Source organism: Heptranchias perlo, chromosome 28, assembly GCF_035084215.1.
Source record: "Heptranchias perlo isolate sHepPer1 chromosome 28, sHepPer1.hap1, whole genome shotgun sequence".
NCBI lineage: Eukaryota > Metazoa > Chordata > Chondrichthyes > Hexanchiformes > Hexanchidae > Heptranchias > Heptranchias perlo.
The window spans coordinates 41,098,782-41,123,871 of NC_090352.1; the positions used below are offsets into that span (position 1 = coordinate 41,098,782).

Here is a 25,090-nt window from a genome sequence, read left to right on the forward strand (position 1 = left end):
AGAACTGCGCCTGAAGTACACTGGGACCTGGTAATGTTGTGCATTTACGGCAGCTTACGTAGGAGCTGTGTAGTGAGTCTCTGCACTGCTTCATTTAGTAACGGTTTGGTTCTATCCACAAATTCTTGACTACCCACTAACCCTTCACCCTCCATAACAATACACCTCCATTGTAGTGAATGACATGGCTGAAAATTCTATCGCTCAAAACACAAGACAGGAATGTAGAAGACTTAGGAAGATTCCCATTAGGACTCATTCATGGTTGGGTTGCTCACTTCAAAAACAATACCATTTACACATGGGAGTCAAACTGACCATGTGAATTAATTGCGGCTGACTGGTATTGTAAATGCCACTGCCACCTCCTCAAAATCTGTTTCCCCTTTCCCATGGGAATATGAGGCTCTGTCAATCTTGCAACATTGTCGCTATGTGATGTTGCTTTGAGGGGTGTGGGGATATTGGAGTATCGTAGTGAGGGGTGTGGGGATATTGGAGCATTGTAGTGTGGGGTGTGGGGATATTGGAGCATTGTAGTGAGGGGTGTGGGGATATTGGAGCATTGTAGTGAGGGGTGTGGGGATATTGGAGCATTGTAGTGAGGGGTGTGGGGATATTGGAGCATTGTAGTGAGGGGTGTGGGGATATTGGAGAATATGGTGGAGGGGTGGGGATATTGGAGAGTATGGTGGAGGGGTGCGGATATTGGAGAGTATGGTGGAGGGGTGGGGATATTGGAGAGTATGGTGGAGGGGTGGGGATATTGGAGAGTATGGTGGAGGGGTGGGGATATTGGAGAGTATGGTGGAGGGGTGGGGATATTGGAGAGTATGGTGGAGGGGTGGGGATATTGGAGAGTATGGTGGAGGGGTGGGGATATTGGAGAGTATGGTGGAGGGGTGGGGATATTGGAGAGTATGGTGGAGGGGTGGGGATATTGGAGAATATGGTGGAGGGGTGCGGATATTGGAGAGTATGGTGGAGGGGTGGGGATATTGGAGAGTATGGTGGAGGGGTGGGGATATTGGAGAGTATGGTGGAGGGGTGGGGATATTGGAGAGTATGGTGGAGGGGTGGGGATATTGGAGAGTATGGTGGAGGGGTGGGGATATTGGAGAGTATGGTGGAGGGGTGGGGATATTGGAGAGTATAGTAAAGGGGGATCACCTGTTTGTGACTTAATTTTAAGACTTCACAAATGGAATCGTGGAATAAAAACAAGGTCCACAAGTGCACAGTAATGACTTGAAAGTGAAACAACAGATTGAAGTTTCTGGTCAGCATCTCTGTCAGTTCTCATCAGGAGTCACAAGTCTGACAGATATTCTGCAGTCTGACACTGCTGTGGTTATTGAGCTGTTGAGACGGTATCATTTTGCTAACATGAAATTGGTGCTCTGAAATACAGCTGCCATTTTACCGTAGTTACTACTTGCCTAAAATGACTTGTTTCCATGTTTTAAACAATTAAATTTGAGTTCCTGTGTTCCATTGAATGGGTTAATTTACTACCAGTTGTAAATAAACATGGTAATTGTTCTCGCGCCTTCTTATCCTCATCCGTGCTTTTGTTACCTCTAGACTTGACTATTCCGATGCTCTCCTGGCCGGCCTCCCATCTTCCACCCTCCATAAACATAAGCTCATCCAAAACTCTGCTGCCCATATCCTAACCTGCACCAAGTTCCATTCACCCATCATCCCTATGCTCACTGACTCCCAGTCCAGCAATGCCTCGATTTTAAAATTCTCATCCTCATGTTCAAATCCCTCTGTGGCCTTGCCCTTCCCCATCTCTGTAACCTCCTCCAGCCCTACAACCCTCTGAGATCTCTGCGCTCCTCCAACTCTGGCCTCTTGTGCATCTTCCACTTCCTTCGCCCCACCATTGGCAGCTGTGCCTTTAGCTGCCTAGGCCTTAAGTTCAGGAATTCCCTCCCTAAGCTTCTCCACCTCTCTCTCCTTCTTTAAGATTCTCCTTAAAACCTACCTCTTTGACCAAGCCTTTGGTCACCTCTCCTAATGTCTCCTTCTTTAGCTTAGTGCTAAATTTCTGTTTGATTACGCTCCTATGAAGCGCCTTGGGATGTTTTACTACGTTAAAGGCGCTATATAAATGCAAGTTGTTGTTGTTCTCTGACAGCTCTCTTGCTGTTGTAGTGCTGAGAAAATGTTTTTACTGTTGTATTTTGACATCTCATTTTAAGATGAGAAATTCCTTGTAGGAATGGTGGGTACCCACCTGTGTCCTTCCATTCAACGGCACTGTGTGTTAGAGCTGCACCAGAACCTGTCTGTACTTCACTGGAGTCTCATCTTATCCAATATAAGGCAAGATAAATATCTCTGCAGCTGGCCAGCTGCCGCTCAGCCAAGCCCGAATATGTCCTAACATGAGATCCACATGTGCTTCCCAGCAGGGAGGCCAATGGATGACTATCAGAGGCAGGAACCTGACCAGGGCAACAGGTTACAGCACTACAAATGGCCTAAGACAAATCACCCAGTGTTGCTGTCCAGTGACTCGTGCTGGGAAAGTGCAGGTGTGAGGACGCAATCAGGCTTAGGTGCGATGTCCCCTCACAGTTGAATAGCCTGTCATCACTCACCGTCCAGGGGTTGGGTGTATCTTTAATTTCTTTTTAAATGTCATGGCAGCTGGATGGTGTGTAAAGCTGGTGTCCGTTAACCTGGTTCCTAATTTTTCCCCTCTGCTCTATATAAAAAAAAACCTCGGCTACATTCAGTGCCTCCCAAATACACCCAGCTGAATTTCGGAACTCACCATGTCAGGATCCTGAATCTACCAACCTTGGCGCAGTTTGTTGTCAGCCTGACGTGCAGCACTGCCAGAGTAGCTTGGGTTCTGCGGGCTGCTGTGTTCCGGAGGCTCCCTCAGAGCAATGTGATCAGCTCCTCCCAATGTGACCTTTCTCCTCAGGCAGTTCATAGAGACTGTTACAGCCCGTGCTTCATGTCAGATCTCTAAGTCTGTATCTCTGTGACGTGCGCTTTGCTGCCTGTTACCATAGTAAATTTATCAATCAGAAATATCCTCCCCCATTTTGTAGGTCAGAGTTCAGCAACTGCATTTCAGCAGCCACAGGTTATTAAAATTAGCATAAGAACGCAGCCTGCTCTGAGGTTACTCAGGGTCACTGGTGTTGTTGCTATGGTGAAGCAGTTGCTAAAGATTCTGGTTTCCTGCAGCAGTATCTTTTGCTGGCTAACTTTCAACACAGCAGTCTGGAACACATAACCCTTTGGAGGCCGAACGTTTTTTTAAAAATGTAATTTCGTTTATTCTTGGTCCCTGTTTTGTTCCAATTCTGGTTCCTGGAGCCTGCTGTGAACACAGACATTGGCCGATTCTCACACCTTCATTACACCAGGCATTACATGTTATGCGAGAGCAGCCTGCGAGCATGGGGAGAGACTCTTGTTCTGCTTTCCACTTTTTCCATTTGGGGCATACAGTGCCTTCTGCCATTCATTATGTGATGGAAACTCCCTGTACTGACAACTGGGGTGCTGCTTTTGCAGCACATGCTTGAGTACTGTGTACAGTTCTGGGCACCGCACCTTAGAAAGGATATATTGGCCTTGGAAGGAGTGCAGATTCACCAGGATGTTACCAGGGCTCCAAGGATTCAATTATGAGGAGTGATTACACAAACTAGGCTTATAGAATCATAGAAGTTACAACATGGAAACAGGCCCTTCGGCCCAACATGTCCATGTCGCCCAGTTTATACCACTAAGCTAGTCCCAATTGCCTGCACTTGGCCCATATCACTCTATACCCATCTTACCCATGTAACTGTCCAAATGCTTTTTAAAAGACAAAATTGTACCCGCCTCTACTACTGCCTCTGGCAGCTCGTTCCAGACACTCACCACCCTTTGAGTGAAAAAATTGCCCCTCTGGACCCTTTTGTATCTCTCCCCTCTCACCTTAAATCTATGTCCCCTCGTTATAGACTCCCCAACCTTTGGGAAAAGATTTTGACTATCGACCTTATCTATGCCCCTCATTATTTTATAGACTTCTATAAGATCACCCCTTAACCTCCTACTCTCCAGGGAAAAAAGTCCCAGTCTATCTAACCTCTCCCTATAAGTCAAACCATCAAGTCCCGGTGGCATCCTAGTAAATCTTTTCTGCACTCTTTCTAGTTTAATAATATCCTTTCTATAATAGGGTGACCAGAACTGTACACAGTATTCCAGGTGTGGCCTTACTAATGTCTTGTACAACTTCAACAAGACATCCCAACTCCTGTATTCAATGTTCTGACCAATGAAACCAAGCATGCTGAATGCCTTCTTCACCACCCTATCCACCTGTGACTCCACTTTCAAGGAGCTATGAACCTGTACTCCTAGATCTCTTTGTTCTATAACTCTCCCCAACGCCCTACCATTAACGGAGTAGGTCCTGGCCCGATTCGATCTACCAAAATGCATCACCTCACATTTATCTAAATTAAACTCCATCTGCCATTCATCGGCCCACTGGCCCAATTTATCAAGGTCCCGCTGCAATCCTAGATAACCTTCTTCACTGTCCACAATGCCACCAATCTTGGTGTCATCTGCAAACTTACTAACCATGCCTCCTAAATTCTCATCCAAATCATTAATATAAATAACAAATAACAGCGGACCCAGCACTGATCCCTGAGGCACACCGCTGGACACAGGCCTCCAGTTTGAAAAACAACCCTCTACAACCACCCTCTGTCTTCTGTCGTCAAGCCAATTTTGTATCCAATTGGCTACCTCACCTTGGATCCCATGAGATTTAACCTTATGTAACAACCTACCATGCGGTACCTTGTCAAAGGCTTTGCTGAAGTCCATGTAGACCACGTCTACTGCACAGCCCTCATCTATCTTCTTGGTTACCCCTTCAAAAAACTCAATCAAATTCGTGAGACATGATTTTCCTCTCACAAAACCATGCTGACTGTTCCTAATCAGTCCCTGCCTCTCCAAATACCTGTAGATCCTGTCCCTCAGAATACCCTCTAACAACTTACCCACTTGTATGATCACCCCCTGTTCCACTCCTGTGTCCATAGTTGGAGGACAGGTGATGCCCCACTCCACAAATACCTGTGATGGCCGACCTGATGGTAGTGGGTTATCATTGATATTTGATTACAAAGTCAGTTATAAACATGTGGTTGTCAGTCCTCAGTTGACCACTAGGAGGTGCACAAGAGCAGCTGCAGTGACTTCTTGTCTGATTTAGCGCCTTAAAAATTTACAGTTTGGAAGGAGGCCATTTGGCCCATTGTGTTTGTGCCAGATCGTTGCTATGCCCCGCTCTCTCCCCATAGTCCTCAATCAATCCCAAATTTATCCCACTGCCCTGCTGTCTCCCCATAGTCCTCTATCAATCCCAAACTATTCCCACTGCCCCGCTCTCCCCATAGTCCACTATCAATCCCAAACTGATCCCACTGCCCTGCTCTCTCCCCATAGTCCTCTATCAATCCCAAACTATTCCCACTGCCCCGCTCTCTCCCCATAGTCCTCTATCAATCCCAAACTATTCCCACTGCCCCGCTCTCTCCCCATAGTCCTCTATCAATCCCAAACTAATCCCACTGCCCCGCTCTCCCCACAGCCCCGTATCAATCCCAAACTTATCCCACTGCCCCGCTCTCTTCCCATAGCCCTGTCTTCCTCTGTTTCAAATATTTATCTTCCTTAAAAGATGTGTCACTACAAAGCAGCTACAAAACCAATATGCAGAGTTGTCATACCACGGAACTGTTTGCTTTTCAGTACCTTATCCCAATGATGAGAGTATGTGTGAGCCTAAATAATGAATGTTGGCTAGCTATTTGATTGTGGAAGGCATCACATCCAAGCCCAATTCTATCCATATACATGAACTTTCCAACAAGGGTCAGTAAATAGTGACCAGGATCCTAGCAGATCCTCCCTCCTGCAGACTAGGGCTACTGAGGCCAATTGAAGCCCCCCAACTGCTGCCCCACCTAGACTTTTGCAGAATGGAGGAGAAGAGAGTGACAAAGCCCCATCTTGGTCTGCAGAGTGACCGGAGCAGGCTGGGCCCTGAGGAAACTGCTGACCTTGCACATAGTGCGATGCCCAGCAAATAACCAGCATTAAATGCTGCTTTGCTGGACTGTATATAGGACTGTGATTCATTTTGCTTCTTGGCCCCAGTCCCCATCCACCCACCTCAACCCTGCTCAAACAATGGCCTAGTGACTTGTGCAGCTTGTGATTAGTGCACTGATCCATTGCCCAGCCTGGCTGAGTGAGCTGCACAGTGGGGTCTCTCAGAATGTGCCGAAATCCTTTATGAAATTCTGCACTCTGACCTTGAGCTAATCCCCGAACTCCCAGCTGTGCCTTGTTGAGCAGGAGTGGGGGAGGGAAGGGGGAGAGAGAGGTTATGAACTGTGCAAGTTTTTAACTTCCTTTACTGCTGAAGCATGTCCGTAGCTACCTTAATGCATTGTGATCTGGAGAGCAGAGCGGGTGGTGTTGGGCCAGGTGATGTAATGGAGCTCCTGTATGCAGTGCCGAGCAGGGTTAATGCCAGGCCCTCATACTTGTTTATACTAAAACCAGCTGAGTGCCAATATGCTGAGCCATGCAATGCTAGTGCAAGCATGCATGCTCATTAAGACTAATAGTGAGGTTCATCAAAGATTTAAAGCCACAACAAAGGAGCTGATTATAGCTGAGCAGGGCAGGCTGTCTGTACTGTGATTGTTTTGCCTGGCGTTGCTTGTCTCAGACACTTCTGGATGCTCACATCTGAGTGGACTGCGGAAGAGGTGAGCACTTTGAGTCAATTTGTGAAGAATGCATCAGGATGTTTGAGCTTTTCCACACCAGGATTCCATCCTCCATTGTGAGAATAAAGTATGCCTCTTGGATCCTTGCTCTCATTCTGTTCAGACCACGATCCCAACAGGGTCTCAGTTGAGGGTTACTCCTACAGACTTGCCACACACAACTAACTCCATGCACTTAACTCCTTTTTAAAAAGTTTTAATAATTCCCAACACTCTTTGTGGCATTTTAAAACCACAGTAGTAGTTGAAAACAGTAATGTGGAATTAAATGGTCATAGAATTGTAGAATCTTACAGCACAGTAGGAGGCCATTCAGCACATCATGCCTGTGCCGGCTCTTTGAAAGAGCTGTCCAATTAGCCCCACTCTCCTGCTCTTTCCCCATAGCCCTGCAAATTTCTCCCTTTCCAGTTTTTTGTTCATAATTGTTTTTTGAAAAAAGAAGGAAAAGTGAAAATTATTTCCACTTTTCTCCCCTCCTGTCCTACAGGTGCCCACATTTGCTGCAATATGTTTCTACAGGTGCCAATGGCTCTCTGTGCCTCGCGTAGGGGATATCCTTTACATATGAGCCTAGACATTGCGCGTGGACAAGATAATTGACCAGGAGGAGAGGTATCGCTACAAAATCTGATTCTATTCCCACCCAGCATCCACTCTTGCACTTTCCAGCAGGGATCACTGGAGAGTGATCAGGACCCCAGCAGGAATCACTGGAGAGTGATCAGGACCCCAGCAGGAATCACTGGAGAGTGATCAGGACCCCAGCTCATGCCCCCTCCCTAACTCGAAGATGTTGAGGCCAATTGTTGCCAGCTGAGACCAGCTAACATTGCACAGACCAGGGCTGGAACCTGGGACCCATCTGATCCGTCTGGTTTACTGCCTACGGAGCCTCGGGGGAAGGGTGGAGAGGGGTGTTGGTCTCATATAATCCCTTGAGTTGGACTGAAACCACTTCTGAACCTGAAAAAACTGTACAAGTTTTTCCTTTAGTATCAAACGCCCAGCAGCATAGGATGTAGTGAAGTACAGAAATTAGATCACTTTAATTTGTATCTAAAGAGAAACTTAGAGCACATGGAAACAAAGAAAGATATGATGATGCGAATATTAAACAGCTCTCTATTGCACACGTTAACAGCAACTACATGTTAATCTGGGTATGCGGTTACTCCTTTATACACATGTAACCAGCAGTTACATGTTAATCTGGTTGTGCTGTTACTGGTTTATACATGCGTAACCAGCAGTTACATGTTAATTTGGGTGTGAACTTTTCTGCCAGAAAATTGTTTTTGAAGCAGAGTCCATAAATTCTAGCAGTCTGAAAGATACTTATTCAAAGGGTATATGGGGAAAGACAGATGTGCAGTTAGACTAGATGCCGTGTGGGAGAAACATTGCCATGAAGTTGATGGGATGAACGGCCTCTTCTGTGATTTACCATTCTATGGTCGTTTGAGCTTTTCTCTTTCCTTATTTATTTTCTGTAGAGATCTTCCAGACCATCCTGGAGTGCAATGGGACCCAGAGCTCATCTCGATGTTTATACTCAGACACATACAGATACATCATATAAGTCTGGTGAGAGTGCAAATTCTGCCTTGCTGCCTTATGTCACTTTGCTTCATTTGATCAGTGTGCAGAGTTCATATTTCCTTTGCCCTGGGAGGATTGCTGAAGGAATATTGCTCTGCCTATGCAGACGATTCTCGAACTTTCACCTTAGGTTGCGTGTTTTCTAATTCTCTCCCTTCTGCTGTGATTATTTTATGTTGCCCATTTCACCGGTCTCACTTTTCCTGACACAGATTCCCTTTCTTTCCCACAAGGACATGTCCCCCTCTATGATCACTGTAAAGCACCCCTCAGTGGTGTGTTGTGTTACTGCACTGCTACAGGCAGTTTTGATTGTGGAGCTGCTCCCTTTGCAGGATCAACATAAAATTAGTCTTTGATATTGTAATTTGCATTGGTCCTGTATTTCCTGATTACAGAGAGGCAAAGCCATGGCCTTTGCGATCCCTTGTGATTCATTGCTTTCTCTCTGTCTCTGTTTCACTCTATCTCTCTCTCACTCTGTCTCTGTCTCTCACTCTCTCTTTCTTCTATGATGAGTTTCTCAGTAGGATGCCACATGGTTTTCCTCCAGTTATTTCAAGTTTTTTCCTGAGTATTTCACCACTGATACTAATAAACTAGTGTGATGGGTTTGGACAGAGTGGGTTTGAGGCTGAATTGGTCCACAGATGCATCCATACTGGCTTCATACTGCACAATCACAATCATGTAAAAGATAATGTTTGAGTCTGTGATGTATAGTTAGAGGAAGTATGTGGAGTCTGAATACTGAAAAAGAGGTTGAGTTATTTCATGCCTCAGTGTGACGTTTCGCCTTCCGTTGTAAAGGCTATATGGTTAAGCTAGGAAGAGATAGTGGAGAGATGTCAGTCACAGGAGGGTGTGCATTCCCAGTTTCAGCTCGTGTTGATGTAGGAGGTGGTCTCAATAATAACCGAACACTAACTATGAGTAACCTGGCCAGAATTAATTTTTTCTATATTCTGGACAGATAATAATTTTCTATGGAGACTCATAGAATCATACAGCATAGAAGGAGGCCATTCGACCCTTCGTGCTGGTGCCTGCTCTTTGAAAGAGCTATCTAATTAATCCCACTCCCCTGCTCTTTCCCCATAGTCCTGCAACTCCCAAGACATAACAACGTAACAAATTTTAAGTGATGTGCTTGCAGGTTGGAGAGAAGCTTGCGACCCACAGCCTGACTGCTCCACATATCAAAGTTTATTCTTCACATGAAATATTTTGGATTTGCCAGCCCTGAACTGGAGCTGTGTGCTGCTGATCCTCCCCTTTGTCACCGTGTACTGGTGCAGTGTCAGGAGAGCACACAGGCAGCTGCTGCCTGTACCAGAAATAACAAGGACACCACTGGACTTTCCGTTTTTAAGTCAGGGGGTCGACTTCGGTCCCAGGCTCTCCACTTCTGCAAATAATGATGAAGATTTCCTCCTCCCTTGCTTAGGGATTGTTGGTTATGCTTATTATTATGGCTAATTTACAGGCTCCACCGGATTGGATGGGCACTGACTGGTTCTTTAGGGTCGTTGCATTGATAATCCTGTGCTACTGTAAACTGAAGAGATGTGGCACTATGTGAAGGACTTGCCCTATCAGACAATTAAAAATATTCAAGGTGTTGCATTCACCACCATGGGTTTATTAATGTCCACAGCCTGGATGGAGCACGGTGAGCTACTGCCTTTCACAATATTCACTACGTTACTGAGAATCTAGCCAAAAACAAACAACAGCCCCTCCCCCATCCCGTCCCGCTGCTTAACAGGCACTCCTCCAACCTTTCCTCCACCCCCAACCCTCCAAGCCATCGTCCCCAAGACATTAGGAACATACAAATGGATGGACGAGATAAGGCCATTGGGCCATCAATGCTCAGCCGATCCCTGTGATGGGGGTTCCTCTCACCACCCCATCCAGTCACTAGTAATGCTCATTTCTGGGGGAGGGAAAAATGAAGATGAGCTCTGTTATTACCCCCTTCTCGCAGACACCATTTGCTCCCCCCTTTCCTAACCCCCCTTCCTCTTCCCCTTGCCCCTTCCCTCTTCCCTCACCTACCACCTTCCACCCCACTCTTCTCTGTTCACTGACGATGAGTCTAGGTGTGAGCAGCCAGCCACAAGTCAGAGGCACATCTGTCCTAAGGCCATACTGTCGCCATCAACTGGTCCCCCACCCCCTGGACCAGTGTTACTGCAGTTAAATTATGTGCAAAAACAAGCTTGGCCATTTCTTGTTGATCTTTATGGATATTCCTCTCTTTCCTTCTTTGTGTCACTGGTAGCAGAGGTTGGTGTTGTGCTTCATCCTTCATTCTGTTCTTGCAGGTGTTAACATTTGATGAAGATGGAGTGAGTGGACATGCCAACCATATCGCCGTTTACTACGCCATCAGGTGAATAATGATTCATTCATCTTCTCAACAGTTTCTTTCCATCTCTAGGACCCACAGATATTCAGTTCATAAATGTCCTTGAGTGCCTATAACTTTTGGAGATAGAAAGTGTCTACTGAAAATTAGTGACACTCGCACTCTCGTGATTTTGAACGGAAAAAGAGGGATTCCAATTATGACCAGGGAGACCAGTAAAATTTTAACACGGAATGGCATCACTCCAGGAAGAAAGAGCAACAATAGTTCTGCAGCCACTCTGTCCCAGTGTGCTTGTAGCACAATGAGACTAACAGCGGTAGCTCTTCTCCCTGTCTGACTTAGGCAAGGTGAGACTGACCAACCCTTCCAGGGTCTGCCAAACTGTCCAATCTTCACTTGAAATGACGGTTATTCCTTGATGGTTCAGCTGGACAAATGCACTAAGTCATATAGACAAAGAAATGCTTTAGTTTCACCCCAGTCTGTGCTGGGGAAATAGGAAGGGTATAATGGACCCCAGTATCCTTACACTAGGGAGGAACTAAAAATCAATCCCAGCCCCTGCTCCCGATCACTATCCAGTGCGACCTACTGAAGAGTGCAGGGTTTGTTCCACAGGCCCCGCGCATCGTCTAGTATCTCAGCCAACTGACCATTCTCCCATGTGTGGGCTTAGATCATGTATATCAGCAGGCTCTTCAACCACAGGGGTACATCAAAGCCAAGCCTGTTCCTATCCTCACCCAATATTCACACGTACATACGTCTCAGCAGGGAATTATTGCATAGCAACCAACGAGAACTTTGCTGATTATCTCCTTTCTAGTTTCGGGGTTTTGAGGCCAGTGGTGGTGCACTTCCTGCTGCCCTGACCTAACACCACACATTTGGGACACTCCTGCTCTGTCTGGCTCAGTTGCCTATTGCCTTAATTAGCAGAGCCATGGAGGGGGCTTGCAATGTTCTCTTTCAATGGACAACCATTCCCATTTCTAAAAATAGTAACAAATATATTAAGTTATTTGGGAAAGGATGAAGGCCATATCTAATGACAGATTCTGTAACTTTCAGCTTTATCACCAGGGCTGCTGCAAAATCATTGCTGTTTTTTTTCCCCACAAAATCTGTGAATTATTGGCCTTTCACTGAACTAAACCCTCATGACCTTGACTGCTTTTAAAATGCATGTTTGGCTTTCTGTGAATCCAGAGGTCTGGAAGGAGGACTGCGTAAGGTTCTTGTGCTGAATATTAAGTAGAATTGCAAAGAACTCTTATGATCTGGAATGCACTGCCAGAAAGGGTGGTAGAAGCAGATTCAATAATAACTTTCAAAAGGGAATTGGATAAATACTTGAAGGGGAAAAATTGCAGGGCTATGGGGAAAGAACAAGGGAGTGGGACTAATTGGATAGCTCTTTCAAAGTACAGGCATGATGGGCTGAATGGCCTCCTTCTGTGATGCTATGATTTTAACTGTGAGCCACACTAATGCCTTTTATAGAACAGTTTCTGCAGATTGGAGGGTGGCAAATGTAACCCCACCATTTGAAAAAGGAGGGAGAGAAAACGGGGAACTACAGACAAGTTAGCCTAGAATCTATTATAAAGGATGTGATAACAGGACATTTAGAAAATATCAACGGGATTAGACAAAATCAGCATGGATTTATGAAAGTGAAATCGTGTTTGACAAACTTACTGGAGTTTTTTGAGGATGTAACTGGTAGAATAGATAAGGGAGAACCAGGGATGTGGTGCACTTGGATTTTCAGAAGGCCTTTGATAAAGTCCCACATAAGAGGTTAGTGTGCAAAATTAAAGCACATGGGATTGGGGGGAATATACTGGCATGGATTGAAAATTGGTTGACAGACAGGAAACAGAGAGTAGGAATAAATGGGTCTTTTTCGGGGTGGCAGGCAGTGACTAGTGGGATACCGCAGGGATCAGTGCTTGGGCCTCAGCTATTCACAATATATATCAATGATTTGGATGAGGGAACTGAATGTAACATTTCCAAGTTGCTGACGACATAAAACTAGGGATTGTGAGGAGGATGCAGAGAGGCTTCAGGGCGATTTAGACAAGTTGAGTGAGTGGGCAAATACATGGCAGATGCAGTATAATGTGGATAAATGTGAAATTATCTACTTTGGAAGGAAAAACAGAAAGGCAGAGTATTATTTAAATGGTGATAGATTGTGAAATGTTGATGTACAAAGGGACCTGGGTGTCCTTGTACACCAGTCGCTGAAAGCAAACATGCAGGTGCAGCAAGCAGTTAGGAAGGCGAATGGTATGTTGGCCTTCATTGCAAGAGGATTTGAGTACAGGAGCAAGGATGTCGTACTGCAGTTATACAGGGCCTTGGTGAGACCACACCTGGAGTATTGTGAGCAGTTTTGGTCTCCTTACCTAAGAAAGGATATACTTGCCATAGAGGGAGTGCAGCAAAGGTTCACCAGACTGATTCCTGGGATGGCAGGACAGTCGTATGAGGAGAGATTGGGTCGATTAGGCCCATAGTCACTCGAGTTTAGAAGAATGAGAGGGGATCTCATTGAAACATATAAAATTCTGACAGAACTAGACCATCTAGATGAGGATGTTTCCCTGGCTGGGGGGGGTCTAGAACGTGGGGTCACAGTCTCAGGATACGGGGTAGGCCATTTTGGACTGAGATATGGAGAAATTTCTTTACTCAGAGGGTGCTGAACCTGTGGAATTCTCTACCACAGAGGAGGCCAAGTCACTGACTATATTTAAGAAGGAGCTAGATAGATTTCTAGACACAAAAGACATCGAGGTACGGGGAGAAAGCGGGAATATGATATTGAGATAGAGGATCAGTCATGATCATATTGAATGGCCGGAGCAGGCTTGAAGGGCCAAACGGCCTACTCCTGCTCCTATTTTCTATGTTTCATTCATTGTAAGTTGTATCTCTGTCAGCTCCTAGTGGATGGGACAGAGAGGAGAGAATTGGATCAGTGGTTGAAGGAATGGGGAATCTAGAGATATGGATTAGGACTAAAGCTCATGTGGAGCATGGACACCAACACGGACTGGTTGGGGCCAAAGGCCTGTTTCCATTTTTAATTTCTATGTGAGATATGATGAATGTACTTAATGCGGAATGTCAGTAAACTTGTTAAACACACAGAGCCTTGCGGTTGCGACTGGTAAAACTGTCGGTGATCCAACCATAAGTTTACAGCACAGATAGAGGCCATTGAGCCCATCACAACTCTGTTGGCTCTTTGCTGGAGCTATCCAAAACTGATCCCACTGCCCTGCTCTCTCCCCATAATCCTGTCTCTTCCTCTGTTTCAAATACTTATCCAATTTTCCTTTAAAAGATGCAATGGTTTCAGCCTCAAATCATTCTTTGTGACAAATTATTCCATGCTCCAGCAACCTTAGAATCTTACAGCACAGAAGGAGGCCATTCGGCCCATCGTGCCTGTACCGGCTCTTTGAAAGAGCTGTCCAATTTAGTCCCATACCCCAGCTTTTTCCCCATGACCCTGCAAATTAGTCCTCTTCAAATACATGTCCAATTGCCTTTTGAAAGTTCCTATGGAATCTGCTGCCACCACACTTTCAGGAAGTGCGTTCCAGATCTTAACAACCCTCTGTGTGAAAAAATTTCTCCTCATTTCCCTTCTCATTCTTTTGCCAATTATTTTAAATCTACAACCTCTGGTTACCGACCCACTTGCCAAAGGAAACAGTTTCTCCCTATTTGTTCTATCAAACCCCCTCATAATTTTGAATACCTCTGTTAGGTCTCATCTTAACCTTCTCTGCTCTAAGAAGAACAATCCCAGCTTCTCCAGTCTCTCCATATAACTGAAGTCCCTCATCCCTGGTATCATCCTGGTAAACCTCCTCTGTACCCTCTCCAAGGCCTCGACATCCTTCCTAAGGTATGAGGCTGAGGCCTAACCAGTGATTTGTAAAGGTTTAGCATGACTTCCTTGTTTTTGTATTCAATGCCCCTATTTACAAAGACAAGTATCCCATACGCTTTCTTAACTGCCTTATGAACTTGCCCTGCCACCTTCAAAGATTTGTGAATATGCACCTCTCGGTCCCTCTGCTCTTGCACCTCCTCAAAATAATACCATTTAGATTATACTGCCCCTCCATGTTGTTCCTCCCAAAATGCATCACTTCACACTTATCCGCATTAAATTGCATCTGCCCTGTGTCTGCCCATTTCACCAGTCTCTGTCCTCCTGAAGTCTGTTATTATCCTCCTCACTATTTACTACATTGCTAAGTTTTGTATCATCCGCATACTTCAAAATTGTACTCCCATTACCCAAGTCCAGGTCATTTATATATAACAAGAAAAGCAATGGTCCTAATACCGATCCCTGGTGGGCCCCATTGCATACTTCTCTCCAGTCAGAAAAACATTTGTTCGCCACTACTCTCTGGTTTTATCTACCTGCACTTACACTTTCAGGGAATTCTGTATTTGAACCCCTTGGTGTTTCTGTTCATCCAGGCTGCAGGGGATGAGGGTGGGGGGGGGAACAATGTGAGAGGAGCTGTCATCCGAGAGGGACTGTGTAAGACAGACTGTTTAAGATTGTGCGAGAAGGTCTATGTAAAACGGACTGAGATTTGTCAAAGTCACCGGGAGGAGACAAATCTGTCCAAAGCCATCATTCCATTGTTTACTGAAACAATAGACTACTAAGTTTTTATTTGCTAAAGACAATCTTCAAAGAGATTGCTTCTACATCAAAAGCACCCCATGTATGTTAGGCTTAGTGGCCATTTTCTGGTTTTGTGCGTTGTCCCATTAGACATTCAGGAGTGTATGGAATTCCATAAACAGCTGTTCTGCTCTAAACACCAGAGACTCTATCAATTCAAGAGTTTGCCAGTTGTATGTATGGTAAATGATCACTTGTACTGCTATCTTGCTTTATTTTTGCTTCTGTGAATCATTTCACCCAGTCACTGTTTACTCTGTACAAAGTGATTTTAAGTTGTGATATTTTCCACCTTCTGGATTGAAAGGAAACTTAGTGAGAATCCTCCTTGAACTCCAATAGCTATTTATTGTGATCAAAGTTAATTGTTAGACCTCAGCTATGCAAACTTAGTATGGCAAAAAGGAAAAGGCACAAGTTTCAGTTTGTGAGAAACACAGTCAGCTTTAACAGAAACTGTTTGAAGCTGTTTACAAGAAAATAAACCTGAATCGTAACTGTGCTTCAGAAGATCAATCAATCAGTGTGACTGGGTGTAGCAATAAGGAGAGGCTGTAAGAAAGGGGGCAATTTATGTAAAAATGGGGGAATAGCGATGTTAAATAGGTGTCAGGAGGGGGCTAAGGAATAGTGAGAACATCCGAGATGCAGAAAGGAGGAGGCTGTGGTGGGAGTGAGCATTTTAGTGCTGATGATCAGAGAGTCAGTGGGCAGTCGATTTTTTTGCTGTAAGGAATGAGTTAAGAGACAATGAATGTCTACCAGGGACAGAAGTGTGGACATTGAAGAGAGGGTAGATGAGTTCAGTGGGTGGGAGGGGAGCTAGTAGTAGCTGTCCATGTTAGAATAGTCAACATCAGTCTGAGGTTCTTTGGAGAAAGTTCAAATAATTTGCCATGCAATTGAAGGAAAATAAGCATTTGATTGTGTTGTTTTAGAGTGATACCAGTCACTGGTCAGTTCATGAATGTATTTTGAGGATGCGGGATAGCTGATACAGTTTGCTGAACAGCCGATCAGATTACAGGAGGTACGGTAAATAATCATTATACTAGGAAACATCGAGGGTCCAGTGAGCATTCCATTAGCTTTAAGATACACGTGGTTTGAAAAGAGCAGTGACACAAAAAAATTGAACTTTAATTCATTTAAAATTCACTCAAAGTCTGCACTTTTAAAGATATTTAACTGGAAGTCAAGTACAGAGTAGACACATTCCTACGAGGGGGAAAGGAAGGGCATCCAAAGCTAGAGCTCCCTGGATGACTAAAGATATAGAGATTAAAATTAAACTGAAAAGGGAGGCTTTGATAAATGTCAGGTTCATAATTCAGTAAAGAACCGGGCTGAATACAGAAAGTACAGAGGAGAACTGAAAAAGGAAATAAGAGAAAGTAAGAGAATAGATTAGCGGCTAACATAAAAGGGAACCCAAAAGTCTTTTATAAACATAAATAGTGGAAGGGTGGGACCGATTAGGGACCAAAAAGGAGATTTTCTGGTGGAGGCAGAGGGCATGGCTGGTCGGTCTTCACTAGAGAAGAGGGGATGCTGTCATTGTCACAGTAAAGGAAGGGATAGTATTTATATTGGATAGGATAAAAATAAAGAGGAGGTACTTAAAAGATTGGCAGTGCTCAAAGTAGACAAGTCACCCGGTCCGGATGGGATGCATCCTGGGTTACTGAGGGAAGTGAGGGTGAAAATTGCGGAAGCTCTGGCCACAATCTTCCAATCCTCCTTAGATATGGGAGTAGTGCCAGAGGACTGGAGGATTGCAAATGTTATACCCCTGTTCAAAAAAGGAGAGAGGGATAAACCCGGCAACTACAAGCCAGTCAGCCTAATGTCGGTGGTGGGGAAATTTTTAGAGACAATAATCCAAGACAAAATGAATTGGCACTTGGAAAAATATGGGTTAATAAATGAAAGGCTCATGGGATTGGGGGTAATATACTAGTATGGATAGAGGATTGGTTAACGGACAGAAAACAGACAGTAAGAATAAATGGGTCAATTTTCGGGTTGGCAGGCTGTAACTAGTGGGGTGTCACAAGAATCAGTGCTCGGGCCTCAGCTGTTTACAATGTACATCAGTGACTTAGATGAAGGGACCGAGTGTAATGTATCCAAGTTTGCTGACAGTACAAAGCTAGGTTGGAAAGTAATCTGTGAGGAGGACACAAAGAGTCTGTAAAGGGATATAGACAGGTTAAGAGAGTGGGCAAGAAGGTGGCAGATGGAGTACAATGTGGGGAAATATGAGGTTATTCACTTCGGTAGGAAGAATAGAAAAACTGAATTTTTTTAAATAGTGAGAAACTATTAAATGTTGGTGTTCAGAGAGATTTGGGTGTCCTTGTACACTAAACACAGAAAAAGTTAACATTCAGGTACAGCAAGCAATTAGGAAGGCAAATGATATGTTGGCCTTTATTGCAAGGGGGTTGGAGTACAAGAGTAAGGAAGTCTTGCTGCAATTGTACAGGGCTTTGGTGAGACGACATCTGGAGTACTGTGTACAGTTTTGGTCTCCTTACCTAAGGAAGGATATACTTGCCTTAGAGGCGGTGCAATGAAGGTTCACTAGATTGATTCCTGGGATGAGAGGGTTGCCCTATGAGGGGAGATTGAGTCGAATGGGCCTATACTCTCTGGAGTTTAGAAGAATGAGAGGTGATCTCATTGAAACATATAAGATTATGAGGGGGCTTGACAGGGTAGATGCTGAGAGATTGTTTCCCCTGGCTGGAAAGTCTAGAACTGGGGGCATAGACTCAGGATAAGGGGTCGGCCATTCAGGACTGAAATGAGGAGGAATTTCATCATTCAGAGGGTTGTGAATCTTCGGAATTCTCTACCCCAGAGGGCTGTGGATGCTGAGTCGTTGAGTATATTCAAGGCTGAGATTGATAGATTTTTGGACTCTAAGGGAATCAAGGGATATGGGGGCAGGGCAGGAAAGTGGAGTTGAGGTAGAAGTTCAGCCATGATCTTATTGAATGTTGGAGCAGGCTTACGGGGCCGAATGGCCTTCTCCTGCTCCTATTTCTTCTGCTCTTATGAAAGCCAGCATGGATTTGTTAAAGGCAAATCGTGTTTGACTAATTTGATTGAGTTCCTTGATGAGGTAACGAAGGTGGTTGATGAGGGTAGTGCGGTTGATGTGTATATGGACTTTCAAAAGGCATTTGATAAAGTACCACATAATAGACTTGTTAGCAAAATTAAAGCCCATGGGATTAGAGGGACAGTGGCTGTGTGGATACGATATTAGCTAAGGGACAGAAAGCAGAGTGTACTGGTGAACGGTTGTTTTTCGGACTGGAGGGAAGTATACAGTGATGTCCCAAAGGGGTCGGTGTTGGGACCACTGCTCTTTTTGATATATATTAAGTGCCTGGACTTGGGTATACAGGTCATAATTTCAAAGTTTGCAGATGACACGAAACTCGGAAATGTAGTAAACAGCGTGGAGCATTGTAACAGACTTCAGGAGGATATAGACTGGTGAAATGGGCAGACATATGGCGGATGAAATCTTAACGCAGAGAAGTGTGAAGTGATTCATTTTGGTAGGAAGAATGAGAGGCAATAAAAACTAAATGGTACAATTTTAAAGGGGGCGCAGGAACAGAGAGACCTGGGGTGTACGTACACAAGTCTTTGAAGGTAGCAGGACAAGTTGAGAAGGCTGTTAAAAAAGCTTACGGGATCCTGGGCTTTATAAATAGACGCATAGAGCACAAATGCAGGAAAGTTATGCTAAACCTTTACAAAACACTGGTTAGGCCCCAGATGGGGTATTGTGGCCAATTTAGAGAAAAAATTTACAGGGCTGTGGGGAAAAGAGCAGGGGGAGTGAGACTAATTGGATAGCTCTTTCAAAGAGCCAGCACAGGCACGATCGGCCAAATGGCTTCTTTCTGTGTTGTATCATTCTATGACGTCAAACAAATATTGGGACAAGTGGGAAATAGTGAAGAAACATGAAGATGCTGCAATTTAAATTTGTCCCAGTCAGTGTGGTGAGGTAGGAATATAAAGAGTAGTATGTGGGATAAGCAGCAGACATTTTAAAATACGAAGAATTTATTAAGGAGGGGGTTAGGGAGAATCATAAAAATGCGGAAAAGCAAAAAAATGTTAAATTGCAGAAAACTGACCCAGTAACCGAGGGGTTCCAAGCAGTGGGTAAAATAATGCATTAGACCTCATAAAATAGTGCAGAATAGAGATTGGAGACATGGAAATAGCAGCGTTGCTGAGGAAGAAGTTAGTTTGTGGAGGAAGAGGTTGAAGATTTTTCTAAATCGGAAATTTTCTCCGAGACAATAGAGGAGAGTGCGAATAATGACAGAAACGGGTCCAGAAAGGATAGATGATCATCAACGAGACAAAGAACCAGCCCAACAACATCATCCAACAAAGGAAAGACAGAAACCAGCTCTAACTGGCACTTGTTACGGTTTACTACATCCTGAGAATTGGAAAATGAAAAAACACAACTGTCACTTTTTTTTTAAAAAGTCGAGTCACACTACCGATTGGCCAGCGCAGTCACCAGAGCCATGGTATTGGCTGGTCAGTGGGGTTGCCGGGGTCACGGTATTGGCTGGTCAGTGGGGTTGCCGGGGTCACGGCATTGGCTGGTCAGTGGGGTTGCCGGGGTCACGGCATTGGCTGGTCAGTGGGGTTGCCGGGGTCACGGCATTGGCTGGTCAGTGGGGTTGCCGGGGTCACGGCATTGGCTGGTCAGTGGGGTTGCCGGGGTCACGGCATTGGCTGGCCAGTGGGGTTGCCGGGGTCACGGCATTGGCTGGTCAGTGGGGTTGCCGGGGTCACGGCATTGGCTGGTCAGTGGGGTTGCCGGGGTCACGGCATTGGCTGGCCAGTGCGGTTGCCGGGGTCACGGCATTGGCTGGCCAGTGCGGTTGCCGGGGTCACGGCATTGGCTGGCCAGTGCGGTTGCCGGGGTCACGGCATTGGCTGGCCAGTGCGGTTACCGGGGTCACGGCATTGGCTGATCAATGGGGTTGCCGGGGTCACGGCATTGGCTGGTCAATGGGGTTGCCGGGGTCACGGCATTGGCTGGTCAGTGGGGTTGCCGGGGTCACAATGACCGTTGCTGTGGGGTAGATGTGATTGATGAGAATGTCACGATCCCAGTGAGAGAGGCGAGGACCACACGTGATGTGAAGTGGTCCAGACTTTCCCACCCTCCCAGTTGGAGGCAGACATGATCGGATAAAAGAGAGCAGACATTTTGAAAGCTGGAAAAAACAACTGAGTCTGGAAAGAGTTAATGTTGGTGGATTGTTTGAGGCATCATGTGGTATTATTGGAGAAATGACAGCACGACCATGCCTGGACCCGACTCACAGCAGACACTCTTCTGTTTTCATTCTATTTCTCAGTCAGCCATAGGAACTGGTTCTCTCAGCTCCCTCAACCTTTGGCCATTGTGATATTTCTGTTAACAAGCCTGTGACTGTCTCTGTGCCAGAAAATCGTTCTCCAATCGAGAATTTTTTGACTCACTTGCATGCAAATTATGGTTTGTGTTTTTGTGCAGTGCAGCAAATGTGAACCTTTATACACAGATCAAAGGTCACGAAGCCGTTCACTTAGACAGTCTTCAAATTGACCAGAATTGTGTGTTTAGGAACGAATTACTTTGCGGACCATAAATGTCAGTGACCATGCCATGAAGTGGATGCTCTGTGCTGCTGTTTAACAAGAATACTGATCTCTGAGAAATCTTCAGCTTTCATTAACTTACTTCCTCCTTGAACAGTAGGTGAGATGCCAGAGAGCAGGCAGGACCACACTTGAATTTCTTTTCACAGTTTCCCACCCGGCAGCCAGATTGAGAGGCTGATCGCTGCAGGACAAGAAAGCCTGCAGCAGAAGGCCGCCAGCCGGGGACAGGAGAGAAGGGTCAGATCGCAGGAGGAGAGAGAAAGATCGGATCAGGAGGGAGATCGGGGGGGTGCAAAATGGCCTACTCCTGCTCCTATCTCTCGTATGGAGATTGGGTCGAACGGCGAGATCAGGGTGGGGGAGGGGGAGATCAAGGGGGGGGGGCGGGGGGAGATCAAGGGGGGGGCGGGGAGAGAGATCGGGGGGGGCGGGGGAGAGAGATCGGGGGGGGGGCGGGGGAGAGAGATCGGGGGGGGGCGGGGGAGAGAGATCGGGGGGGGGGCGGGGGAGAGAGATCGGGGGGGCGGGGGAGAGAGATCGGGGGGGGCGGGGGAGAGAGATCGGGGGGGGCGGGGGAGAGAGATCGGGGGGGGCGGGGGAGAGAGATCGGGGGGGGGGCGGGGGAGAGAGATCGGGGGGGGGGCGGGGGAGAGAGATCGGGGGGGGGCGGGGGAGAGAGAGAGACAGAGGGGGGAGAGAGATCCAGAGATCGAGGGGAGAGGGGGGAGAGAGATCCAGAGATCGAGGGGGGAAGAGAGAGAGAGATCGGATCGAGGGGGGAAGAGAGAGAGAGATCGGATCGAGGGGGGAGGGAGAGAGAGATCGGATCGAGGGGGGAGAGAGAGAGAGAGAGAGAGAGAGATCGGATCGAGGGGGGGAGAGAGAGAGATCGGATCGAGGGGGGGAGAGAGAGAGAGAGAGAGATCGGATCGAGGGGGGGAGAGAGAGAGATCGGATCGAGGGGGGGAGAGAGAGAGATCGGATCGAGGGGGGGAGAGAGATCGGATCGAGGGGGGAAGAGAGAGAGAGATCGGATCGAAGGGGTGGGGGAAGAGAGAGAGAGAGAGGGATCAGATCGAAGTGTCGGGGGGAAGAGATCGGATCGAAGCGGGGGGGGGGGGGGCGGAGAAACAGATCAGATCGGGGAGGAGGGGTATGGGGCGGCCGACCGTGGCAGAAGATTTGCTGGAGGGGCCAGGGGGGAAGCAATCCTGCTTCTCCTGGCCCACAAACAGTGCTGGAAAGGCATTTATCTGTTGGATCCGGCCGTTCTCATAGAATCATAGAATCATAGAAGTTACAACATGGAAACAGGCCCTTCGGCCCAACATGTCCATGTCGCCCAGTTTATACCACTAAGCTAGTCCCAATTGCCTGCAATAGAATCATAGAAGTTACAAGTTACCTTTAGCTGCCTGGTTTCCTGAGGCCTGGGAAACCCGGCCAACAGCCGTTAAATCTAAATGGCTGCCAAAATCTGAGGAACAGAGTCTCATTTAAATATTTTAAATACCGACCCATCTCTCGAGAGCGGGTTTCTTGCCCGGCCCCCAACACACCCCTGTTAAAGCGGACCTGGGCGTGTTTGCGGTGGGTTGGGGTTGGGTTACCCATTTTTAAGAATTTCACCTCTCTCCCGCTCGTCCTGGGGGATTAAAATTACCCCCATAGAGTACAAAAGCAAGGAAGTTATGCTAAACCTTTATAAATCACTGGTTAGGCCCCAGCTGGAGTATTGTGTCCAATTCTGGGCACCACACTTTAGGAAGGATGTCGAGGCCTTGGAGAGGGTGCAGAGGAGATTTACTAGAATGGTACCAGGGATGAGGGACTTCAGTTATGTGGAGAGACTGGAGAAGCTGGGGTTGTTCTTGCAGAGAAGGTTAAGGGGAGATTTGATAGAGGTGTTCAAAATCATGAACAGTTTTGACAGAGTAAATAAGGAGAAACTGTTTCCAGTGGCAGAAGGGTCGGTAACCAGAGGACACAGATTTAAGGTGATTTGCAAAAGAACCAGAGGCGACATGAGGAAACATTTTTTTATGCAGCAGGTTGTTGAAGTCTGGAATGCACTGCTTGAAAGGGCGGTGTGGAAGCAGATTCAATAGTAACTTTCAAAAGGGAATAGGATAAATACTTGAAGGGAAAAAATTTGCAGGGCAATGGGACTAATTGGTTAGCTCTTTCAAGAGCTGGCACAGGCACAATGGGCCGAATGGCCTCCTTCTGTAGTGTATCATTCTATGATTGCATCCAGTCCTTCAGCCCACTCGCACTGTTCGTGACAGCACAGAGCGCGCTCAGCCCTCGCGCACCGTTAGCGAGAGCGCGCTCAGCCCTCGCGCACCGTTAGCGAGAGCGCGCTCAGCCCTCGCGCACCGTTAGCGAGAGCGCGCTCAGCCCTCGCGCACCGTTAGCGAGAGCGCGCTCAGCCCTCGCGCACCGTAAGCGAGAGCGCGCTCAGCCCTCGCGCACCGTAAGCGAGAGCGCGCTCAGCCCTCGCGCACCGTTAGCGAGAGCGCGCTCAGCCCTCGCGCACCGTTAGCGAGAGCGCGCTCAGCCCTCGCGCACCGTTAGCGAGAGCGCGCTCAGCCCTCGCGCACCGTTAGCGAGAGCGCGCTCAGTCTGTGCCCCATTATTACTGATTGGCCTAACCTACTGAACAATCTTATTTATTCTCAGTCGAGCCTCAAAATCTTATTTTCCGAAGGATATAACCCAACTTTTTTTTTGTGATTTATCTCAGTACTTTAAACTTAATAGTGAGAGGACAAATGATCTTGTTGAGTAAAGACCAGTTAATTGCCCACTGTCAGTTGATTGTTGCTGCCTTGTATATAAAAATAGAGTTGGGATGGTGGGGGGGGAGTTTGCAATTAGATCATAACAGTTGACAGCAAAATTGAATGAACATAGGAACAGGAGGAGGCCATTCAGCCCCTTGTGCATGTTCTGTCATTCAGTTAGATCATGGCTGATCTGTACCTCAATCCCATTTACCCGTCTTTGCTCCATATCCCTTGATAAAACTTACCTAACAAAAATCTATTGATCTCAATCTTGAAAATTTCAGTTGACCCCCAGCATCCACAGCCTTTTGGGGGAGTGAGTTCCAGATTTCCACTGCCCTTTGTGTGAAAAAGTGAGTGGCACTATCAGGTAAGTGTTTCTGTATTCAGAAGAGTATGCGGAATGGGATAAAAATGGACAGCTGTTTCAGAGAGCTAGCACAGGCGCGATGGACTGAATGGTCTCCTTCTGAACTGTAAAATTCTGATTCCCATGTCTCTGTTGTGTGTTTCACAGGAACCTTTACTCAGAGAGGAGACTGCCCAACAGTAAGTGCAATGTTTGTCTTGTACATCCATCAAAGTGGGACTTGAATGAAACATCAGCATTCAACCTTACCCAGTGCTGTACCTCAATGAGTAATTGGTGACCTACCATCTTCCTGAGAGCACACTGCCAAATTATTTTGACTTCATTTCTAAAATTTTTTTTTTTTATTATTCGTTCACGGGATGTGGGCGTCGCTGGCAAGGCCGGCATTTATTGCCCATCCCTAATTGCCCTCGAGAAGGTGGTGGTGAGCCGCCTTCTTGAACCGCTGCAGTCCGTGTGGTGACGGTTCTCCCACAGTGCTGTTAGGAAGGGAGTTCCAGGATTTTGACCCAGCGACAATGAAGGAACGGCGCTATATTTCCAAGTCGGGATGGTGTGTGACTTGGAGGGGAACGTGCAGGTGGTGTTGTTCCCATGCGCCTGCTGCCCTTGTCCTTCTAGGTGGTAGAGGTCGCGGGTTTGGGAGGTGCTGTCGAAGAAGCCTTG

At 46.5% G+C, this 25,090-nt stretch overlaps 1 protein-coding gene across 2 annotated transcripts in view; it reads left to right on the top strand.

Moving 5' to 3' along the window:
• The window catches only part of pigl (phosphatidylinositol glycan anchor biosynthesis, class L), a 54,178-nt gene that overhangs the window by 23,255 nt on the left and 5,833 nt on the right, over window positions 1-25,090 (top strand). For both annotated transcript variants that reach the window (XM_067967878.1, XM_067967877.1), the window contains exons 3-5: window positions 8,345-8,435; window positions 10,781-10,848; window positions 24,569-24,600. In XM_067967878.1, coding sequence (XP_067823979.1) covers window positions 8,345-8,435; window positions 10,781-10,848; window positions 24,569-24,600 — 191 coding nt within the window. The remainder of the gene's footprint in view (window positions 1-8,344; window positions 8,436-10,780; window positions 10,849-24,568; window positions 24,601-25,090) is intronic.